Genomic DNA, 20,308 nt, shown 5'->3' with positions numbered 1-20,308 from the left:
TATTAAGAAAGATATTAAGAAAAAGCTACAAAGGCAAGTATATTTTTAATTAAAATTAGGAAGTCAAGCTAAACACCTCAATAATTGAGCTAATCATTAAACTACCCTCAAAGGATGCCTAATTAAGCTACCTTATTATACTAATCATAATTCAACAGAGATAACACACCTCTCACAAGATTAAAAAAAAAAACCTATAAAAATAATTTACTTTGATATATAGAATTACTACGTATTATTAAAAATTACTGATTCTTGACTGGGCGCAGTGGCTCACGCCTATAATGCAATTACTCTAGAAGGCTGAGGTGGGTGGATGGCTTGAGCTCACGAGTTCAAGACCAGCCTAGGCAACATGAGAAAACCCCCATCTCTACAAAAAAAATACAAAAATTAACCAGGCGTGGTGGCGTGTGCCTGGAGTCCCAGTTACTTGGGGGACTGAGGTGGGAGGATCTCTTGAGCCTGGGAGGCAGAAGTTGTAGTGAGCCGAGATAGCACCACTAGACTCCACCTGGGCGACACAGCCAGGCCTTGCCTCAAAAAAAAAAAAAAAAAAAAACCAAATTACTGATTCTTTTAAGACTCTTTTATTTGTGACAAAAGGTTAAATTTCAACTAGTAACAAGCGCTATTAATGAAATTTAAATATAAAAATGTATTTCTTACTGAATGTTCTTCTCTGTATATCCTTTAAAAACAAGTCAGGCTGATAAACTAAGGCAGAGATTGGAAAACTTTGGCCTGTGGGCCAAATCCAGCCAACTGCTTGATTTTATAAATAAAGTTTTACTGACACATACTTATTCGTCAGATATTGTTTATGGTTGCATTTGTGCTATATATAAGCAGAGTTGAGTAGCCGTCACAGAGACCATAAAGCCTACCATAATTTGCTATCTAGCCTTTTATAGGAAATGTTCGCTCTTTAAATGTCTGCACACACACACATACTCATCCACCCTATGATCCTTACTGAAGGACATAAAGTTGATCATTTAGGAATCTGTATGTTCCTTCATCTTTTATAATTTATACACTCCTACTGTCTAATTTCTGGACTCTTGATAAAGGAGAGGATACTGGCTGATTTTGCTGATTTGCATTACTTTGGACTGCACGGTATCTTTTCATACCCTATAACATTCTTCATAGTTTATTTTAAAAGAAAATGCCACTCCGTATTACAGCTATAATTTCCAAAAGGTCTATTTTTAGACATTTAATGTCACATATTACTTATAAAGAAATGGCAATATAGAAATCAAAATTTTAAAGGCTCAACTAAGAAAAAGATTGCTGAATAGGATGGAAGTGGGGATGGAATCAAACCAAAACATGTATCACAAAGACAAAGACACTGGGTTTTAAACATAAGAATTATTTAAACAGAGAAAAGTTTATTCTAGACTTAAGGAATCACTAAACACATGGCCACTGTGGAACACTGACTAGTAAGCAGTAAACTGTCTCAACAATTCTTACCCCTACCTCCTTCACCTCAGCTTACCTTCCACTCATGGCCAAAAGAAAAAAGATAAGTTACATGGTCAACAGAGCTAGTGTCCAAAATTTATTTAAAAGTTAATATGAGGAAAATAAGAGATTAAACCAACCAACTAGAATTGCTAAATCTGAAAGCAGATGATGGCAATATACTTAAATTATTCAGAAATATTAAAAATGATAATACAGATATACAGAAGATCATGAAAAAGTCCTTATTTTTATTGCTGCTAATAAAAATCAGAAATGTGTTCAAATTAAAGTGCAAAATAATTGTATTGTATAGAAACCTGAATGTCTCTACAGGAAGTCTGAGTAATTAAATTAGAAAGCACCGTAACTTCTCCTTAGAATAATGTGTGCTGCATATGACTAAGGGAAGAGAAATGTATCAAGTACCTTTTGGCAGTTTTTTATTATTATAGTTTTATGAACTCTTAGTTTATTTCATAAAAATCAAGTCAGTAATCACTTTGTTTTGCTTCCCAAGAACTTTTGTAGAACTATATTATGTTTAAAATCTATCTTAATTCAAATCCAAAACTAAAAGGTATTAATAGTGAAATGCCCTTTTCTTTATATCAATCTGTTATACTCTTAAACAGATAAACATCTGTTTAGGTCAAACCAAAAAACTATTTCCTTATCTGCCATCCCAAAATACCAAGTATACCTTCTGATAATGCTAATATAGCAAATCAGGTCAGGAAACTTCCATTTAAACATCGAAAACAAATACACATTCTGATTATTACTAATTATTACTGCTACACTACTGATATCCTAATTATTAATTTTCTTATTGTAGCTCGGCATAGTAGCTCATAATCTTTAATCCCAGCTTGAGCCCAGGAGACCAGCCTCAGCAACATAGTACAACCCCATCTTTGCAAAAAAGAAAAAAAAGAAAAAGAAAAAAGAAATACATATATATATATGCACACACACACACACACACACACACACACACACACACACACACAAAATTATGTGAGCCAGGTGAGGTGGCTCACATCTGTGGTCCCAACTACTTGGCAAGCTGAGGCAGGAAGATTGTTTGAGCCTGGGAGGTCTAGGCTGCAGTGAGCTGTGATTGTGCCACTGTATTTCAGAACGAAAACCTATCTCAAAAAAAAAAAAAAAATTCTTCTTGTAAGTAATTGCCTCTTCCAGTGCATAAAGGTAAAGCCAAATTGATCCAACAATTAAGCTTATCTTTTCTTTAGTGATAATCAAGCCTATAGTCTAGTTACTTACATGTACATGCCCAACAATTATTACTCCAAGTTATTATACAATACAATTACCAAATTTAGTACTCAAATTACATACTAGCAATTCAAGGGAGATAGTCTCTATAATAAATCTCTAAAGATTTTTAAGATCATGTGATTAGGAACTAAATATTCTTGTTTAAGTTAATTTATTTTAATTTTACATCCTGACATTTAACAACCAAGAAGGTAAATTTTGTTAATGGTATTAAAAAAATGGCCTGGTTTCCTATTTCATAATGAGACCTTATCTGTTATACACAGAAAATGCTACAATCCACCATCTTAGTATTCAATGTGAGCTACTGTTTCAAGGAAAGACATTTGTGTTAGTTCATTCACATGCTCTTTCCTGGTCCTTTCTGTAAACAAAGTGTAAACAAAGGTTTACACTTGTGCTTCTACTGACTTGGATTATGAATGTAGTCAATGAACACAAAGCTGAGGGAGCCACAATGGTATGGAGTCTAATACTTCATTCTCTTTAACAGGAACTCAGAGCAATCAACCAGAAGATCCCTTTACAGGAACACAGTCCAAAGAATTCCTGAATCCCCCACAGAAAAAGAAATACTAAGGTCCAAAAGTTGGAAGGATTCTTGGAAATAACACATCCCAATTTCCCCATTTTACAAGAAAGGAAACTGAAGCACAGAGATTTTAGTTCACTTATACAAAGTAAGTGTGAAGATTATTGGAAGAATCTCCTAATAATAAGGTAATTCTTCCAAAATGCCTTTACTTTTTCCTTTAGGATGGCAAAGTTAGGTTGTAATTTCAAATGAATCATACTGAAAACCAAACAGAAAACAAAGAGAATATCCAACAGAGACAAAAACTCATCTTACTTAAAGCAGAAAGGCTTACAAAGCACGGACTTGATTCTCCAACAGTTAACATATTCTTTTCAATTCCATGGTTTCTATCACATTTGTTTCCCTCCACAAGAAATCCATTGCAAAATAAACTGTTTCCAAGCAGATTCCATTTCTGGTTGTACTGAAATAAATGTGCCTATTCCTCCTGCTGCAGTAGTCCATGCTAAGAATCACAACTTATAGCTGATACAGCACTCATTCTTCCTTTTATGCAATGTCCTCTTGAATGAGGAGCTAAGAGTTGAGATATGAGCTGAGTATTTCAAGCTCCTTGTTTCTCCTGCACAACTACAATTCCAAATGACCAGAACTCTTCCATGAACAAAAAGGATGGAGGAGGAGGAAAGTGGCTATGAACAAAAATGATGGGGAGGGAGAAGAGTGGATAAAAATCTGGCGTGGTGGCTCATGCCTGTAATCTCAGCAGTTTGGGAGGTTGAACTCAGGAGTTCAAGACCAGCCTGGACAATATGGTGAAACTCGGTCTCCACCAAAAAAAAAAAACAAAATAGTGGTGGCACACACCTGTGGTCGCAAATACTTGGTAGGTCAAGGTAGGAGGATTGCTTGAGCCTAGAAGGTGGAGGTTAAAGTGAGCTATAATTCTGCCACTGCACGCCAGGGTAACAGAGTAAGACCCCGAATCAAAACAAACAAACAAACAGAAAACACTGGCTAAATTCTAAACTAATTATTTTACTTTTAACTATTTCAAATGAAAATCATTTCCATTTTTTTGCCATGGTATAATTATGTTTTATAGAATAAAATTAAGTAGCAAGTCAAAATATTCTAATGCTATCTTATAAGTACAGTACAGAAAGTCATTAATCAATTTAGCATTTGCCATATGTGAGAAACTTTTGCATACATTATTATTACATCTAAGTAGCAATTTTGAAAACTTGTGGTTGAGAAGAACACAACCATTTTTTTTTTTTTTGACACGGAGTCTTGCTCTGTTGCCCAGGCTGGAGTACGGTGGCACAATCTTGGCTCACTGCAACCTCTGCCTCCCGGGTTCAAGCGATTCTCCTACCTCAGCCTCCTGAGTAGCTGGGATTATAGGCGCGCACCACCACACCAGGCTAATTTTTGTGTTTTTAGTAGAGATGAGTTTCACCATGTTGGTCAGGCTGTTCTCAAACTCCTGACCTCGTGACCCGCCTGCCTTGGCCTCCCAAAGTGCTGGGATTACAGGCATGAGCCTCCGTGCCCAGCTGAACACAACCATTTTAAAAACAAACTCAAAGAAAAGAACAAGGCTTTTCAGTATCTTTTCCTCAAAGTTTGTTATTAGCTACAAAAATAAATGAATTGAAGGCCTTCCTACACAGTTGCCACTCAGTATTCGCTGATAGAAATGAAGGACCTGAAAATTAAAGCCACAGAAAAACTCTCATATTAATAATAATCACGTATTATAATAATGTAATAATCATGTATCCACAATATTCCTTCATGATCGTAAAAGCTACACACACACATTTTATTAGATTTAATCGTGACAATAACTTCACAAGCTAGGTAGGGTTATTATTCTTATTTAACTGGTGAAGAACTTGGGCTAAATGCAGTGGTTCTCAACCAGGGGCACCTGGAAGTGTGTTGGAGGGTCTGGGTTGCCACATTGACAGGGGAGGCAACATGGGCATTTAGTAGGTGGGAGACGGGGATATTAAATATCCTCCAATGTGCTGGACAAACTCACAGAATTATCCTGCCCAAAAAGCTACCACTTTGAGAAACACTGACAGAAAATAAATGGACAATGCCAAACAGCTACTAATGACCTTAAATATAAATTCAATAACAAAATTCTGGAAATCACCAAGGACTAGCCAAAAAAAACCAAAACAAAACAGTGAAAGTATATCAAATTCTCACATTAAAGTAAGAAGTCTAGGCTACTCTGTCAGAATGATAATACAATAAAAGTTAAAGATAACATAATTTCAAACTCAACATTTCTCTGCCACTTCTTTGCCAAGTTTTTCACTTCGCTTGTAATTGCCTCATTACTTTACTTGCAAAACTTTATCATCTTTAGTTACTCCCTAAGATTTTATACAAACAAGTCAAGCCCTTCTCCAATTCCCATTCTGCCAACCCTGTTTTGGATTCACTTTACTACTTATATGGATTAATAATTTTCTGTGAAGTTTACTTGGTCCATTCTTTTCATCTATGATACCACTACCCCACTAATCATGCTAAAAAATCACGCTTTCTTCCTGTCAGCATCTCCTATTACGTAACTATTATTCCTAACTGAACATCATGCAGATACCTCAGGTTAAAATTCAAGACCCTCAACAGCCTCCTTATTTTCTCCTGCTAACTCAATTATTCCAACCAGCCTCATTAGTATTCCTCCAAACTCGCATAATTCCCTTTTCCATGCTTTTGCCCATACTGTTTTCCTTGCCTAGAATAATTTTCTCACTCCTTCCTCCCTGTCATTCTGAATCCTTATCTACCAATGTATAGAAATGTTCATCAAATGCAACAAATTTACATGTAACCTGACTTTGTGTAATGTAAGTAGAGCCCCAAATAATTCTCAAATTTCAATTGCTTATTTAGTTCCAGTCCTTCGGTTAGAACTGCAAACTTTTTGAAAGGAAGGACCACATTTTCATTTCTTTTGTATTACTCCTCTAGAATACATAACTACTTGAAATCATAAAATTTTTCCTTGAAGAAATCATTTAATACTGCACCTTCATTTTTATAGTAAGGAAAAAAAAAACCTAATTCAAGGACATGTAATTATTTAGTGGAAAGAGAAGAACCAGAATTCAGGCCACAATTTATAATCTAATGTTGTCTGACACTCAAGTGCTTGTTAAATCAACTCTAAGGTAAAAAAATCATTTTGTAAGCCCGTCTCCAGCAACATTACTCTGCATTATAAAAGACAATCCATGCCTCACCAAACAGAGATTGTCTATTTCACTGTATTTTCCACCAGTCAAGAAGACAATGAATGAGGTTCTTCGATAATAATTTGACAATTCATTTTTAAACCTCAAATTTTTACACAAGTTCAGTAAACCTGAAATTCCATTTTTCTGCTCAGTCCTTGAAATATTCATATATAAAATGACCTCATTGTGTTTGGAAAAAAAATTTACTTTAAAAATAAGATCAGGGTAACCCATGATTACATTAAAGTATGAAGCAATTTGAAATTTTAGTAGTAAATCAGAAGTCTCGATAAAGACAATAACATTATTAAAAATACCTTCATTCTTCAATCTCATATTCTCTCCAGAAGCCAAGAAGGTTTAGCATTCAGCATATTTATATCATATGTCATTTGCTATACATTAATGTAGTAAATACATTTAATTTATTTTGCCTCATTATTTGTTATGTATTATTAAAGGATTAAGATTTTTCACTAATCCTTGTCTACAAACATTAGCTATCAGATATATCTTTCTTGTTTGGTTTTTTGGTTTTAACCCAGAGTAGATAAATCAATTTAGTACAGTCTTCTAACATTTAGGAAGATATTCATCAGTCAAATTACATACACATTTGGAATTGTAATAGCCTAATTTTACTTCTGAAAACATCGCCTACTTTTCAATCTGCAAGGAAAATACTTTATCTAGAAGTCTATTTTCTGTTGTAATGATACCTTTTAGGATAACTGTGTTACAGACTATAAGAGTCTAATATAAGAAGAGAATAAAGGATCAAAAGAAACCAATTACAATAGGAAAATATACAAAAGATCCAAGTCAAAATATACACATTTGTAGTAAATCTGCATGTTAACCAAATGTGGAGATTTGGAATTTAGGCGTCCAGTTTCAAAAATAACAAACAAAGAGACACTAACATATACCTGAAAGCACATATATGGAAAATGAGATAAAATAAAAAGGGCTTAGTCATTTTCTATAAATCAGAACCATAATAAATAAAGCTCATAAGCTCATCTGCTACTTAAACCCAACAGAAGGAATGACTAGGTGGTATTACTGGCAAGCAAGCCAATTTATCACTCTGGAATGTTCATAGAAATCTCATAAAAAGGCAAAGTAGAAAGTAATTTAGTAAATAGTTTTCCATACTTCATTCTTAGTAAGGAGGTTCTAAAAAAACTTTAGAGTATAACTGCAAACTATAATTACAGGTTCACTTTTATTCACATAATATTTAACTATAAAAAGTATACCAAAAGTTATATACAAGTGACAATTTTGGCCACCTGATCCTTGATTTTAATTGGCAATTAGCACTAGGCCTAACACTTTACACCTTTTGTGCCAACTTGCTAATTACTCAAATGCATTAGGGTAAAAGTGTCTAAGAATCTGGTTTCATAAAATCAGCCTTGCTGGTGGTACTCACTTATAATTATACTAAATTATAAAAGGGCTAGATTAGCTGTTACAAGGAAAAAAGGTTATTTATCAAAAGAATGTCGAGACCACACTGGGAAAACAATAAAACCTAAACTCATTTTACAGAAAAGCAAAATAATGGAAAAATAGCTGATTTAATTCAACTTTACTTTCCTTCTTCTAGTCCAGTTATGAAATTCTTTGTTGGGAAAAAAAAGAAACTGCTTTCAGTTCCAAAGAATGCATCTAGATCCAACGCTGTACTAGTCTCATCACTACAGAGTTTTGCTGAACACTCAGGGCCCACACTGACGAAATAACTTCATTCCCATCTTCACACAACAACCCTAAACTAGATGGTCTTGATCATTGAGTTCAGGAATAAAAATATCTAACAATTGAAGCCAAAAAATATTCTGGTCATAACTATCTAGATATTTGGGCAAGAGCACTTCAGACACACTGTATCAGAAATTAACAGATTCAGATCTAGCCTGGTCAGGTTTTGTCATTTATAAAGGTATGACTGCTTAGTATTTACTATGTATAGTAGATTTTACTTAGTAACACAGTTCAATAGTCCATCCTAAAACTTCTATTAGCATTTTGAAGAGAGCACATTAAGTCACAAATAAAACTTGAGGCATTATCTTTACATATATATATATATATATATATCTTTATATGTATCACATAAAACTTCTTTGAAATAATGACTTTAAAATGTAAGTAAAATGCCTGGCACATGTTTAACTCAAATGCAGGTTCCCTTGCTCCTTCTCAGGAACCAGAAAAATCTAAAATGTCAAGGGGTAAAGCTCCTCCCCTATCCTATATTTCTTTTTTTTTTTTTTTTTTTTTGACAATAGTAATGTCTATTGAGATCATCTAGTGATTTATTTTTTCTATTTATCACCAACATGTTACTCATTAATATGTAGGAGGTAAATATCCTACGGATGGATAAATTCAAATCTTAAAGTTTAAAAATAAGAATATATTTAGGTTAAGTATGTTTCAAAGTCACAGTAAAAGAAAACACATTTCAATATAAAAATAGAAAGTGAGTCGTCTGTACTGTTCTCACTAAAAAATTATCTTGAAAAAAATCTTTTGAAGTATTTGAAAAAAAATGCTTGATAAAACTACTATAGTTCATACATAACCAGGAAAAGTAATTACTTCTATACTAGTAGTTTAATGTATAGTAACCTAACAGTTTTTACAAATACATAACAAATGTAGACTGTGAGAGAAAAAATATATCAAGAGAAAAAATTTATCCCCATGCATTTTTCAAGAAAATGCTCTAAAAACTGGTAGAAATATTAACCATTTATAACTATTCATAGAAAATTAATTTGCTACACTTATCTTCTGCTAATTGTTTTTCTACACGGACATGCCAAAAATAACCAAATTCAGATTGAAATCCAATCTCTAATTTATTAGAATAGGTCATAATTATGTTCAATATCTACCATGCATACTATTTTTAAAAGTAATTGTCTTTAAACCTCATCCTTAACATACCCCATTCATCAGACCCATAGTATATAAGCAGATATATTTTTCCTTAGAAACTTCTATCTCCTTACAAATAAAATAGTTATTATAACAAAACTTTAGACCTCTATTTAGATATATGTTTAGCTACTATAAACTAAGAGCTGAGAAACATCACAGCAGTATATAAGCTGAATTATAATCAAGGGAAAAGCCAACACATGATTTCTCATAGTATATATCTGATCACACCAACGGGAAAATAAAATTTTCTTTGGAACTAATCAGCAACACAGAAGGACTGGGGAAAACAAAGCAGAAGTTAAAAAACTTAAAGAAAGGATACAGCCTTAAAGCACCAGTCTGAGTTCCCACTGCCAGGATCTTCTGTACAGGATCAAAGGCCAGGGCTGAGGGTTGATAGGGAAATCCATGGCGAACAGTCTAGGGATGGGCAAGTGACATCACAGCAACCAAGGCAGCAAGCGAAATTTTAAAATAGAAAAGTCAATAGAGGCGTTAGAATTTAGAACCACTACCACTGATGCAAAACACATACACATGCACTTACTGCTTTTGAAAAAATAAGTGAAACCTACATTAACAAAGTTATTCACATAGAACCTGAAACAAACAAAAATCTAGTCCAGTGATATACTTTAATTTCGCTTTTCCATAATACTGGTATTCCATAGAAGAAAATATTTTATTAATATTCTATACTATTACATCCGACAACAGATGACTAAAGTTTGCAATGGTCCAAAATTCTGTAAACCCATTAAATGCAATTCATACTTTATTTTGGCAGTATTCATTTCATCATTACTTTATTTGGATGCTAACGCAAGTACTTCTAAGGAAAAGCTGTCATATAATTACTTTAGTCAAGCATTCAGTAGAGCAATAATCAAACCTCTATCCCAACATTTTACACTTGTAACAGAACGAAGATGAGTACATGTATTTTTGCAATTTACTATTAAGGCCATAATCATTTTAGGGCATTAGACCTATATATATATATATATATATATATGCACACTTTTAAGAAACTCTGACATACAAATACATGGCTATTTATGAGAAAGGCAGGTATTAAAACCGAGGCAAGTTTGTGTTTCTCATTAAGCAGCTGGTGAGTTAATTCGCTGCATCATTCTTTCTGAATTACAGAACGCTATGGCAATTATCGTGCCATTAACAGGCAAAAATCTCGGTACTTTTTAACAAACATAATGATAAAAAGAACCCTGTGATTTCATATCTCAAGCCACTCACACCACATTTTAAGGGAAAAGTGATGAGCAAAGGCGTGGTAGAACAGGTTTGGCTTTTTGATAAACAACATTCATTAGACACCGTTTCCAAAGGAAACTTCGAAGTTGGTGAATCATATTAAAACGCTTGAATATAAAAGCTTCCAGGTTATTATTGGCAGTGTCAGAATATGAATTAAAGGTCGGATAATAGTTTGTAGCAACCTTGAACTGATTGCTGCATGTGCAAAGGGGAAAGAGAAAAATCAACGAAAAGGAGTAAGGTATCAATCTCCAAAATAACCCACAGAAGAAACGTTTGCCAGGGGAGGAGCGAGCCTTTTATTAGAGTTATTATTATTATTGGCGTTCTCTTCCCTTGCATTCCCATGTAAAGCCCGAGTTGCCCCCTTAAAACAACCCCAATTTTTCAATGACGGCGTCGCGGGGCTGCGCGCTCAGTTCACCTTGCAGAGCTGAAAGTGCTCGGACTGGAGCGTTTCCTGGATCTCCGGCTCCCGGTTCCCAGGCGGATGCTGCTGCTGTTGCTGCTGCTGCTGCGACGCCGACGACGAGCCGGCGGTCAGGCCGTCCAGCACCTTCCTGATGTTGAATTTCCTCATGGTATCGGAGGGGCTCCCCCGCAGCCCAGGAGGGGAAGCACAGGGGGTCCCCGGGCGGGGGAGACTACCCGGGGCCGAGGGCAGCTTCGACCGCGGAAACGGAGGAGTGGGAGCGTGAGGGGAAGGAGGCAGCTGTGGGTAAGCAAAAGATAATCCGAACAGGAAATACTGCGACGACAAGAGCGGCGGCCCCAAGAACCCTGGGCGGCGACCCCTCTTCCTCTGAGGCCGCCGCTGCTTGGCGCGGCTGCTGTGGCGCGGCTGCTGTGGCGCCGCTTCAGCCGCCGCCGCCTCCCCGCTCCGCGGCCCGGCAGCAGCAACAGTGGCGGCGGCGCCCGAGCCCGCTCAGCTCAGCCTCACCTGGCCGCGGGCGAACTCTGCGCCGCGCCGCCGCCCTGGCTCGCCCCCGCCGCCGCCACCGTCGCTGCTGCGTCCATGGCCCGCGGCCGCGCTGCTGCTCGCCCGCCCCGGCCCCGCAGTCCCTTGGCGCGTCCTCCGGCTCCTTCTCCTCCTGCCGGGGGTCGCCGGCTCTCTGTCCGCGGCCGCCGCTCGGCCTCCCCGCCGCTGCCCGCCCGGCCTCGCACACACGGCGCCTGGGGTGGGTCCCCGCGCCGCCTGCCTCGCTCCGCCTCGCTCCTCCGCCGCTGGACCGGCCCGCCCTCGCCGCTCTCGAGCCCGGCTGCGTTCCTCAGGCGCCGCCGCGGCCGTCGGCTCTCCCCGCCCAGCCGCTCCCCCTCGCCTGACAGGGCGCCTCGGCACACGGCACCAACGCCCACCCCGAGCAGCAGCGGCAGCCGCGGTTACAGCGCGGGCCGCGGCGGTGGCGGCAGAAGGGCCTCCCCGGAGCCGGGCTGTGGGACCTGCGCATGCGCGCCGCAGCCCCGTTCCCCCACCCTGGCCCTGCAGGCCCCCAACCCCCCAGCCGGAGCGAAGCTGGGGCTTAAATTATCTTCTGCGAAAATCCCAGACGCTGGCTAAATTTCTCCCACCCCAGTCGAGTTGCCAGAGTATGCAGCTGCTTCTCTTGCAGCTGGCATAGTAAAAATGTTGACGACTAACAAGCAGCAGGAAACCTTTCTTTCCAATTCAGTCATTACAGCAGGGCTTGATGCTTTCTCCCCGTTAATGGGGTGCACGCTCCTGGCCTCTGGCTGCAGTATTATTGTTCTTGCTTTATTGACGGGCTTTGTTTTCGTTTGATTGGATTTGAGTTTTGAAAAAGAGCGTCTAGACAACGATATGTCAGTGGCAGGAGGATGATGGACTTAGGTACCAGGAAAAGGAGAGAAACCTAGACGGGAAAAAACGAGTTCTTTTTCCTGCAGCTGTTACTGTTGGTGGAAGCTGTGTCTGGCCTTAGCAGGTAGCTGCTGGGATGGAAGAGGCTGCCAGCGGGGAACGGCTCCAGGGCCGGTGTCAGCCCCGGCCGATGACACTACCCCGCACCCAGCCGCTCGCCGGGGAGGAGCGCGGGTGGCAGGAAACGCCGCGCTGCCACTCTTTTTCAGAACTTTCAATCCGTCCTGACGCTGATGAGCCACTCAGTAATCCCCTGGGAGCTTCACTCTTGAACGGGGAAAGGGGGATAGGATGAAGTTTTTGCTCAGATCTTTCCGCTGCCGCACTGTCCATCTCGCGTGGATGCTTGGAGAAAAATGCCTGGCTCAAGTTGGAAAAGACAGAGCTTGTGCCGGGGAAACCCCCCGGAGAGTGCGTTCAACAGGACAGGTGGACGGAAGCACAGGTACTTGATTAGGAAGGATGTGGAAATAGGAAAGACGTAGGGAAGGAGGGAAGTACACGAAGACTAATCCTAATTCGGGGAGAGGGGGACAAGTTCCTGGCGAATGACTCCTCGCGCGCTCTGGTCTGCGGAAAAGCCACGGAACCGCCACAAAGGGTTTTTTTAAGTTCCAAACCTGTCAGAAGCACCCGCCCTCTTATTTGTGATTGGTCGGCTCCCTCTCCTTTAGGGAAATTTTCGTCACCCTACTGGTTAACTTAACCAGCATTCAAAAGCAGTCAACGAACCAACTACGACTGGGCCCAGGGATTTCGGGAAATGTAGTTCACTCTGCAGCTTCCGCATCCCAGGACGATGTCTTGCATTTGGAACCTACAAAATTTTGATTTGTCGTTTAATATTTATTGAATTAGTTGATTCACTGGGTGCAACGACCAAGAAAACAAATTTGAGGACATTCTTAAACTATTTCCAAGTGGCTCTGAATTTTTTATTAATTTAGTTCTCTAACATTTTGTTGTCAGGCGTTGTGCTAGGTACTAAAGACACGAAAATGCAATTCTTGCTTTCAGCAAGCTCACTACGGTCTAACGGAGACGACTTTTAACATAAATAGTAATTGTAAAACGATGTGATGAGTTCAATGATGGAATAATGAAGGAAGACGGCAGAGGGCCACTTAACTAGCCAGGAAGGCTTGGACATGGTGACGCCCACCATAGATCACGCCAGATAAGGAGGAGCAGACCTAGCTAACAGGAGGCAAAGACCATTGGAAGACAATGGGGAAGAGAGCCTCAGGATTACCTTGAGAGCTTTTTAAAAATACATGTGATTCCACAGGGGGAAATTGCAAAACAGACAGATCACAACCCCATAGAATTGTATGATCTGCCTTTTTACTTACCTAGGTCTAAAATAAATCTATTGGATAATTTTTCATCATTGGGTTATAAAACTTTCTAGAAAAAAAAGACAACTTCTTCTTGAGAGGACTTGTGCTGTAGTGGGAAAATATAGGCTTTGTTGTCAGCCAGCCATGAACTTCAGTCCAGGCCATGGTAATATGTGTAATCTTGGGCAAATTTTGAATTTTTCTAGGGATCAGATTCCTCAGGTTTAAAATGAGATTAATACCACCTTCTTCTTAGAAATTTATGAGAATGGACTGGCAGGGGAAAAGAAAGAATATGAAAAGTTTGTACTACATTGCCTAGTACTCTGTATACACTCAAAAATGTCAGTTTCCTGTTCTATCAGGGTCCTTGAGGTAAAGGGGACTTCAAAAAGTCACTAATTTAAGCCAGTTGCCTACTTCTGACTCTAGAATGTTTGTTTTTATTTCTATACTTATGTTTTCCATCAGGTTATGAACTCATTCTGACATCCTCAGAATTGCAGTTTTTAGTGGATACCTGGAATTTAAGATGGATATAGCTTACCTTTGTGAATTTGCAGTCCATCCTCTGTGCTCAGAGACATGGGGACTTATCCACAAATCCAAATGGCCAAAACCAACAATGGCCCAAAATAACGACCTTTATTATAGCAAAGGTAAAATAATCGATCCTCAAACTCACAGTAGTTCTTATAAGTCAGTTAGAATTAATCACTTTGTTTTTTCAAATTAGAACGGAAATTTTAAGAATTTTATTTGGAATTAATTAAACATTTTAAGTTTAGAATTAAATAAATTAAAATAAATAATCTATATTATTCATTTTTAAATTGAGCACAAAACAGAGAATTTTACCCATCATAATTTCTCAGAAAAGTTGTGTTTATTTACTTTATTTGAATGAATAAGTATGTTGATTTCAAGCAATTCAATAGCTTCTGCCTTTAGGTGACATTCTCCTGAATGAAATTATTTCTTACCTGTTTGAAGAATGGACCATAAGGTGATGATGTAATAGTATACCACTGACAAATTATAAATATATATCTTACATTTAACTGAGTCAAGGTGGCACTAAAAAATATTCTGCCAACACAATGAAAATAAAAAGCCAACTTTTTAAGAAAACGAAACTACACATACACTAAAAGAATGTTAGCATATGAAATTGACAGGCGCAGAAGACTAAAGACCAAGAATTCATAACATTTCTGAATCTATCAGTCCTCATTATCCAGTTTAAAGGTTACCAGACTAATGCAGGCCCTGGTACAGATCGCAAAGGTAAGCTGGATGCTGATAGAGATGGAGAAGGCAGAAACTGAAAATAAACATTTTAATGAGAAATTATTTAATGGCAAAAGCTTTCTGGAAAGTAGAACAAATCTACCTCACTTGCTAGCATTCATTTTTATTGACTTAATTTCAGTTTGTTGAGTCCCGAAGGATGAGTGCATGACAATAATTAATTCACTACATAGTTTAATAGAATATTGAATTGAAATTATTTGGAAATTGCAGCACAGATGTTAATTAGTTGGTTTGTCTAGTTCAAGCCACCTTTTCTGAATGGGTTCCCTAGCCCCTGCTAAATGACGGGTCCGGGCAACTCTGTTTTAATCAGGTCCCCCTGTTTCCTGGTCCAAACCACTAGGATCTGAGGCAGAAACCAGAAAATAAGGCAAGCCAAGAGATCATCTTCTGAGAATTTAGAATTGGATTACAAAATTACAAATTAATCTGAACGAGGAGAAAGCCATGTTGTCCTAGGGCTGGGTAGTGTGTTTTATTTCCTGCACACCACAGCTGAGTGTACCCATTCTTATACAGAGCTTGGGAGGATGGAGCAGACACAGAGATGACAGAGAGTGACCACCAGTGACCCAAGGAGGTGGAGAGTGGAATCTTGGTTTCTGACTTTCTGGTTCCTGAATCTTATTCTTTATGGAACCTTGAGACATTCTTTCCTTCTTTGTGTTAAGTAGTTTGATTATATTTCTGGTTTTTGTAATCAAATATTCTGATAGCAGTTTAGATACAACTTGCATCTAATTGTAAAAGAAAGTAGAGATCATTGTAGCCATCTGTCACTCGCCATTTTTACCTTCTACTGTCAGTTCTTCCTACAGTGAAGAGATGGCTGCAGTAATCCAGCAAGGGGTTGGTGGCTTGAACCAGAATGGTTAAAAGTGGTTGTAGTGCACAGGGGATTGGATTCGGGATTATATTTTAATGGTAGAGCCAAAAGGATTTGCTGATGGTATGGAGGTATCAGAGACAGGAGAGGTAAATATGATGCCTCGAGTTTTGGCCTGAGCACTTCAAAGTGTGGTACTACAATTTCATTTCCACAGTTGTGACTCCTGAGTAATTTCTGGTTACCATTTGTTCCTCAGTGGACTCAACAAATATCATTAGCTAAATGCACAAGACTCATCTGGGAACAAGCAGAGTCTACTATATTATGATTTTTATTTTTTTAAGATGGAGTTTCACTCTTGTTGCCCAGGCTGGAGTGCAATGGCACGATCTCAGCTCACCCCAACCTCCGCCTCCTGGGTTAAAGCAATTCTTCTGCCTCAGCCTCCTAAGTAGCTGGGATTACAGGCATGCACCACCACGCCTGGCTAATTTTTTTGTATTTATAGTAGACAGGGGGTTTCTCCATGTTGGTCAGGTTGGTCTTGAACTTTTTTATTTTTTTGTTGCCAAGTCTTGCTCTGTCACCCAGGATGGAGTGCAGTGGCGCGATCTTGGCTCACTGCAACCTCCGTCTCCCAATTGCAAGTGATTCTCATGCCTCAGCCTCCTGAGTAGCTGGGACTAGAGGCATGTGCCACCACACCTGGCTAATCTTTGTATTTTTAGTAGAGATGGGGTTTCACCGTGTTAGCCAGGCTGGTCTTGAACTCCTGACCTGAAGTGATCTGCCCACCTTGGCCTCCCAAAGTGCTGGGATTACAGGTGTGAGCCACCACGCCCGGCCCATTGTGACATTTTATAAGCTCTGGCCTTTGTACAAAAACATATCAGGCAGATGTTAGTGAGCCTTCACTATTGCAGAGATTACCTCTGTAATTTAATATTTAATATTATTTGTAAGGGTATAATTAAACTATAGACGAAAATGTCTAGACAAAGGTCAGAAAGTCCGAGTGAAGAGAAAATTCCAGAAGTGCAAAACAAAACTAATAGAACCAAATGTACAGTTAAATGTAAATTAGTAGGCATTAATATATAATATTAGTGAAAAATAACGTCAAATTCTAAAAACCTAGATCCTGATTGGGCAATCAGAAATTGCTTGATACATCCTCATATTTCGAGTGCTATTCCTACAATGGGAACGGTATTTCTAAAATGGGAACAGTATCTGAGGTAAGAAATAATGCTCCCACTATTCTTAATTTTAATATTTTAGGATTTGAATGTTATTGTAAATACATTGAACATTTTGCTAAATTTTTCCCAAAGGGTTCGCTTTTCTTTTCAAATAACTCATTAAAATTTGATTTGTGGACTGAAGAGCAAGCAATAAAGCTTGTTCCTTATGGAATTACTCACAGCTAATATACTGTGGTAATGGAAGAAGCTTGAAACAGCAGTATAAGTTAATATTTTGTTCCTTCTTCACCTTAACTGCCTCTTTCCACTGCATCCCGCATTCCACCCCTGGATTCAAACCCATATATATATATTTAGACAGCAACTAATCGTATATCATATTACTTCTGAAAAGTATTCTCAAAGGGAAGGCCAAGCACACCAAGTGTGATTCTGAGGGCTCTCGCCCAGGCTGGAGTGCAGTGGCCCGATCTCAGCTCATTGCAACCTCCGCCTCCCTGGTTCAAGCGATTCTCCTGTCTAAGCCTCCTGAGAAGCTGGGATTACAGGCGCCCGCCACCATGCTCGGCTAATTTTTGGATTTTTAGTAGAGATGGGATTTCACCACATTGGCCAGGCTGCTCTTGAACTCCTGACCTCAAGCGATCCTCCCAACTTGGCCTCCCAAGGTGCTAGGATTACAGGCATGAGCCACAGCGCCTGGCTATCTTTTTTTTTTTTTAATTAAAAACTATGCAGCATGCAAAGTAGTACTCTTCATCTGAAAAATAGGTCAGTAACTAAATACTGGCACACTAATAGAAAACTGTCCGCTTTTTCCCCTCAGAGAGAGTTGCCTGACAGGGCAGCCTAGTGAGACAGTGTGAGATCGATGTAACAGTGCTTGCCATCGTAGGCTCTGGGGCTGTGTCACCCCTCTTAGTCACTGAACTGTGGAACATTTAGATGCAAACTCTTTTCTTTCTGGTCAACCCTAAAGATTACCACATAAGAAATCAAAAAGGACCAAAACAAAAACCTTAACATAAGAAGAGTGGGAACACTTCCTCTAAAGACCCATCAGAGCCAAGAGAATCATATTAATACTAACAATGAAAACATGCAAAGATGCTAATTAACTCTTAGAAGTTTTTTGCAGAAGGTAGGAAAGCATAGTCTGTGTCCATGGGATGGAGTTCCTCCAAATAGGACTAGGTATGTAGTTTTAAACTCAGAATGGATTTTTAAAAATATGTTTGTAGGAAACACTACACACTTTGTCCAAAGATAATGTGCCTACAGACCTAAAACTGGAGTACCTGCTTCCCCCAGCCCGGGTCAAACAGCTTCCATTTTGGGGTAAATTTCTGGCCTCCTAACTACCTTTAGGCTTCAGGATCAGCTGCTCTTTTTTATGGCATTCTATTATTCTATTTTCACACTTCTCTAGTCCCAATTCTACCTTTAGTATCCATTACACTGTTCCTGATCCTATGACCAATGGCACAAACTAAGTTCCTTTAGGAATGCAATTTTTTTTATAAAAATCCCCATTAAATTACCTGGTAACATGTTAGTAAACCAAAATGTTAGTAAAATGAATATAAAAAATATGGACTATACCCCAAATAAAACTGGGCCTTTTAATTCTCAGCATACTCTTTTTCTCTCTTTCATACACACACACACACACACACACACACACACACACACCCCTAGCTCCAAAGCCTTGGAGAACAATTTAGATATTGTTTTAATTTGTTAAGGCCACTTTTGAAGGAAGATGAAACACTTAGCATAGAAAAACATCTCTGAATTCTCTTCACCGTTTTATCAGCTTCCCCACCACCTTCTACCCCAACTCAAGGCAGTTTTTCAAATACTCCCCCGCCATCCCCATGTCCCTCTCTCCTCAGAAAGCCCAGCCTTTGCTGTATGGCTTACTTGCTGTCTCCAAATACCCCCTCATCTCACCTCCTAGACTGTTCCGTTCCACATATTTTCTTATGTAGCACTATCTACTCCCTTCTCCCTGACACTCAGCTAATAGCCTTAGCTAATCAGGAAGGGAAAAAAAGGTGAATAGGTCAGAAGCACAAAGAATGAATATTCTTTACAAAGGAAGGACAAGCAATGTAACTACTTACACTTTGGTATTTTAGTTCCAATCTATTCCTGGCCCATAAATAAATCCAGAGAAAAAAATAATCATGATGTTGGGGACACAAAATGATTAAAGTCTATACAGCGAGGGAGGGACGGAAGGTAATAGTGCAATTTCCAAGACAGAGGATCAAAAGTCTGAATCTTAGTGTTTGTTTACCTGCCAGCAGGGTGAGCATTAGTATTTCATCCCACAAACATTAACTGCGGGCCTACTATGTGACAGGTATCTTGCTGTATGTTGTGGGGAATACAAACCTGATTCAACTTGGTTTTGGTAACCAATAGGATGGCAATTTAGTGGTAGGGAAGCAGAATCCCCGAAAGGTAAGACAAACCCAATGTCAAAGGCATGTTTTTGTTCTCCTGAGGATAATTACTCTGTCTCATTTCACACTCTGTAGAAACACTCTCCCACTGGGCACATACTCATCACCACGGTACTTGGTCCCAGAGCACGGGCCTCCAAGGATAAAACTCTTAGGGTTGGAAAATGTGGAGGGTGGAGGAGGCAGGTCCCTGAAATCATTCAGTCCTTGTTACTCATTCAGAACCTCTGACTACTCCCACTAAATTTCATCCAGGTCAGCATGACCCAAATATTTCTACCAAGACTTAATCTCCTTGTTCAACAGCCCCCCAGTACAACTTCCCTTCCTTGGTTTCCTCATAACCGTAATGATGGTGTAACTTCAAGGTGTGGCTTCATAATTAAAGTAAATGGGGGTTTTCACATTTACATACAAGATAGTCACTATTCACCCTTCAGCAT

The 20,308-nt window shown here is 38.9% G+C and overlaps 1 protein-coding gene across 3 annotated transcripts in view; it reads right to left on the bottom strand.

Annotated features, from left to right (window-relative positions):
* STXBP5 (syntaxin binding protein 5) overlaps positions 1-11,509 on the bottom strand; it is a 184,727-nt gene extending 173,218 nt beyond the window's left edge. For all 3 annotated transcript variants that reach the window (XR_004029379.1, XM_003255850.4, XM_003255849.4), the window contains exons 1-2: positions 11,252-11,509; positions 9,872-9,969 (exon numbers count right to left, since the gene is read on the bottom strand). Coding sequence is in view for 2 of the 3 variants with exons in the window: in XM_003255850.4 (XP_003255898.1) it covers positions 9,872-9,969; positions 11,252-11,407 (254 nt within the window). In the remaining variant the exon portion in view is untranslated. The remainder of the gene's footprint in view (positions 1-9,871; positions 9,970-11,251) is intronic.
* Positions 11,510-20,308: the final 8,799 nt, after the last annotated feature.

The sequence above is a fragment of the Nomascus leucogenys genome, chromosome 3 (assembly GCF_006542625.1).
Source record: "Nomascus leucogenys isolate Asia chromosome 3, Asia_NLE_v1, whole genome shotgun sequence".
In the NCBI taxonomy this organism is placed as follows: Eukaryota; Metazoa; Chordata; class Mammalia; order Primates; family Hylobatidae; genus Nomascus; species Nomascus leucogenys.
The sequence above is the reverse complement of the archived record's forward strand: the minus strand, read 5'-3'. Positions and strand labels throughout refer to the sequence as shown.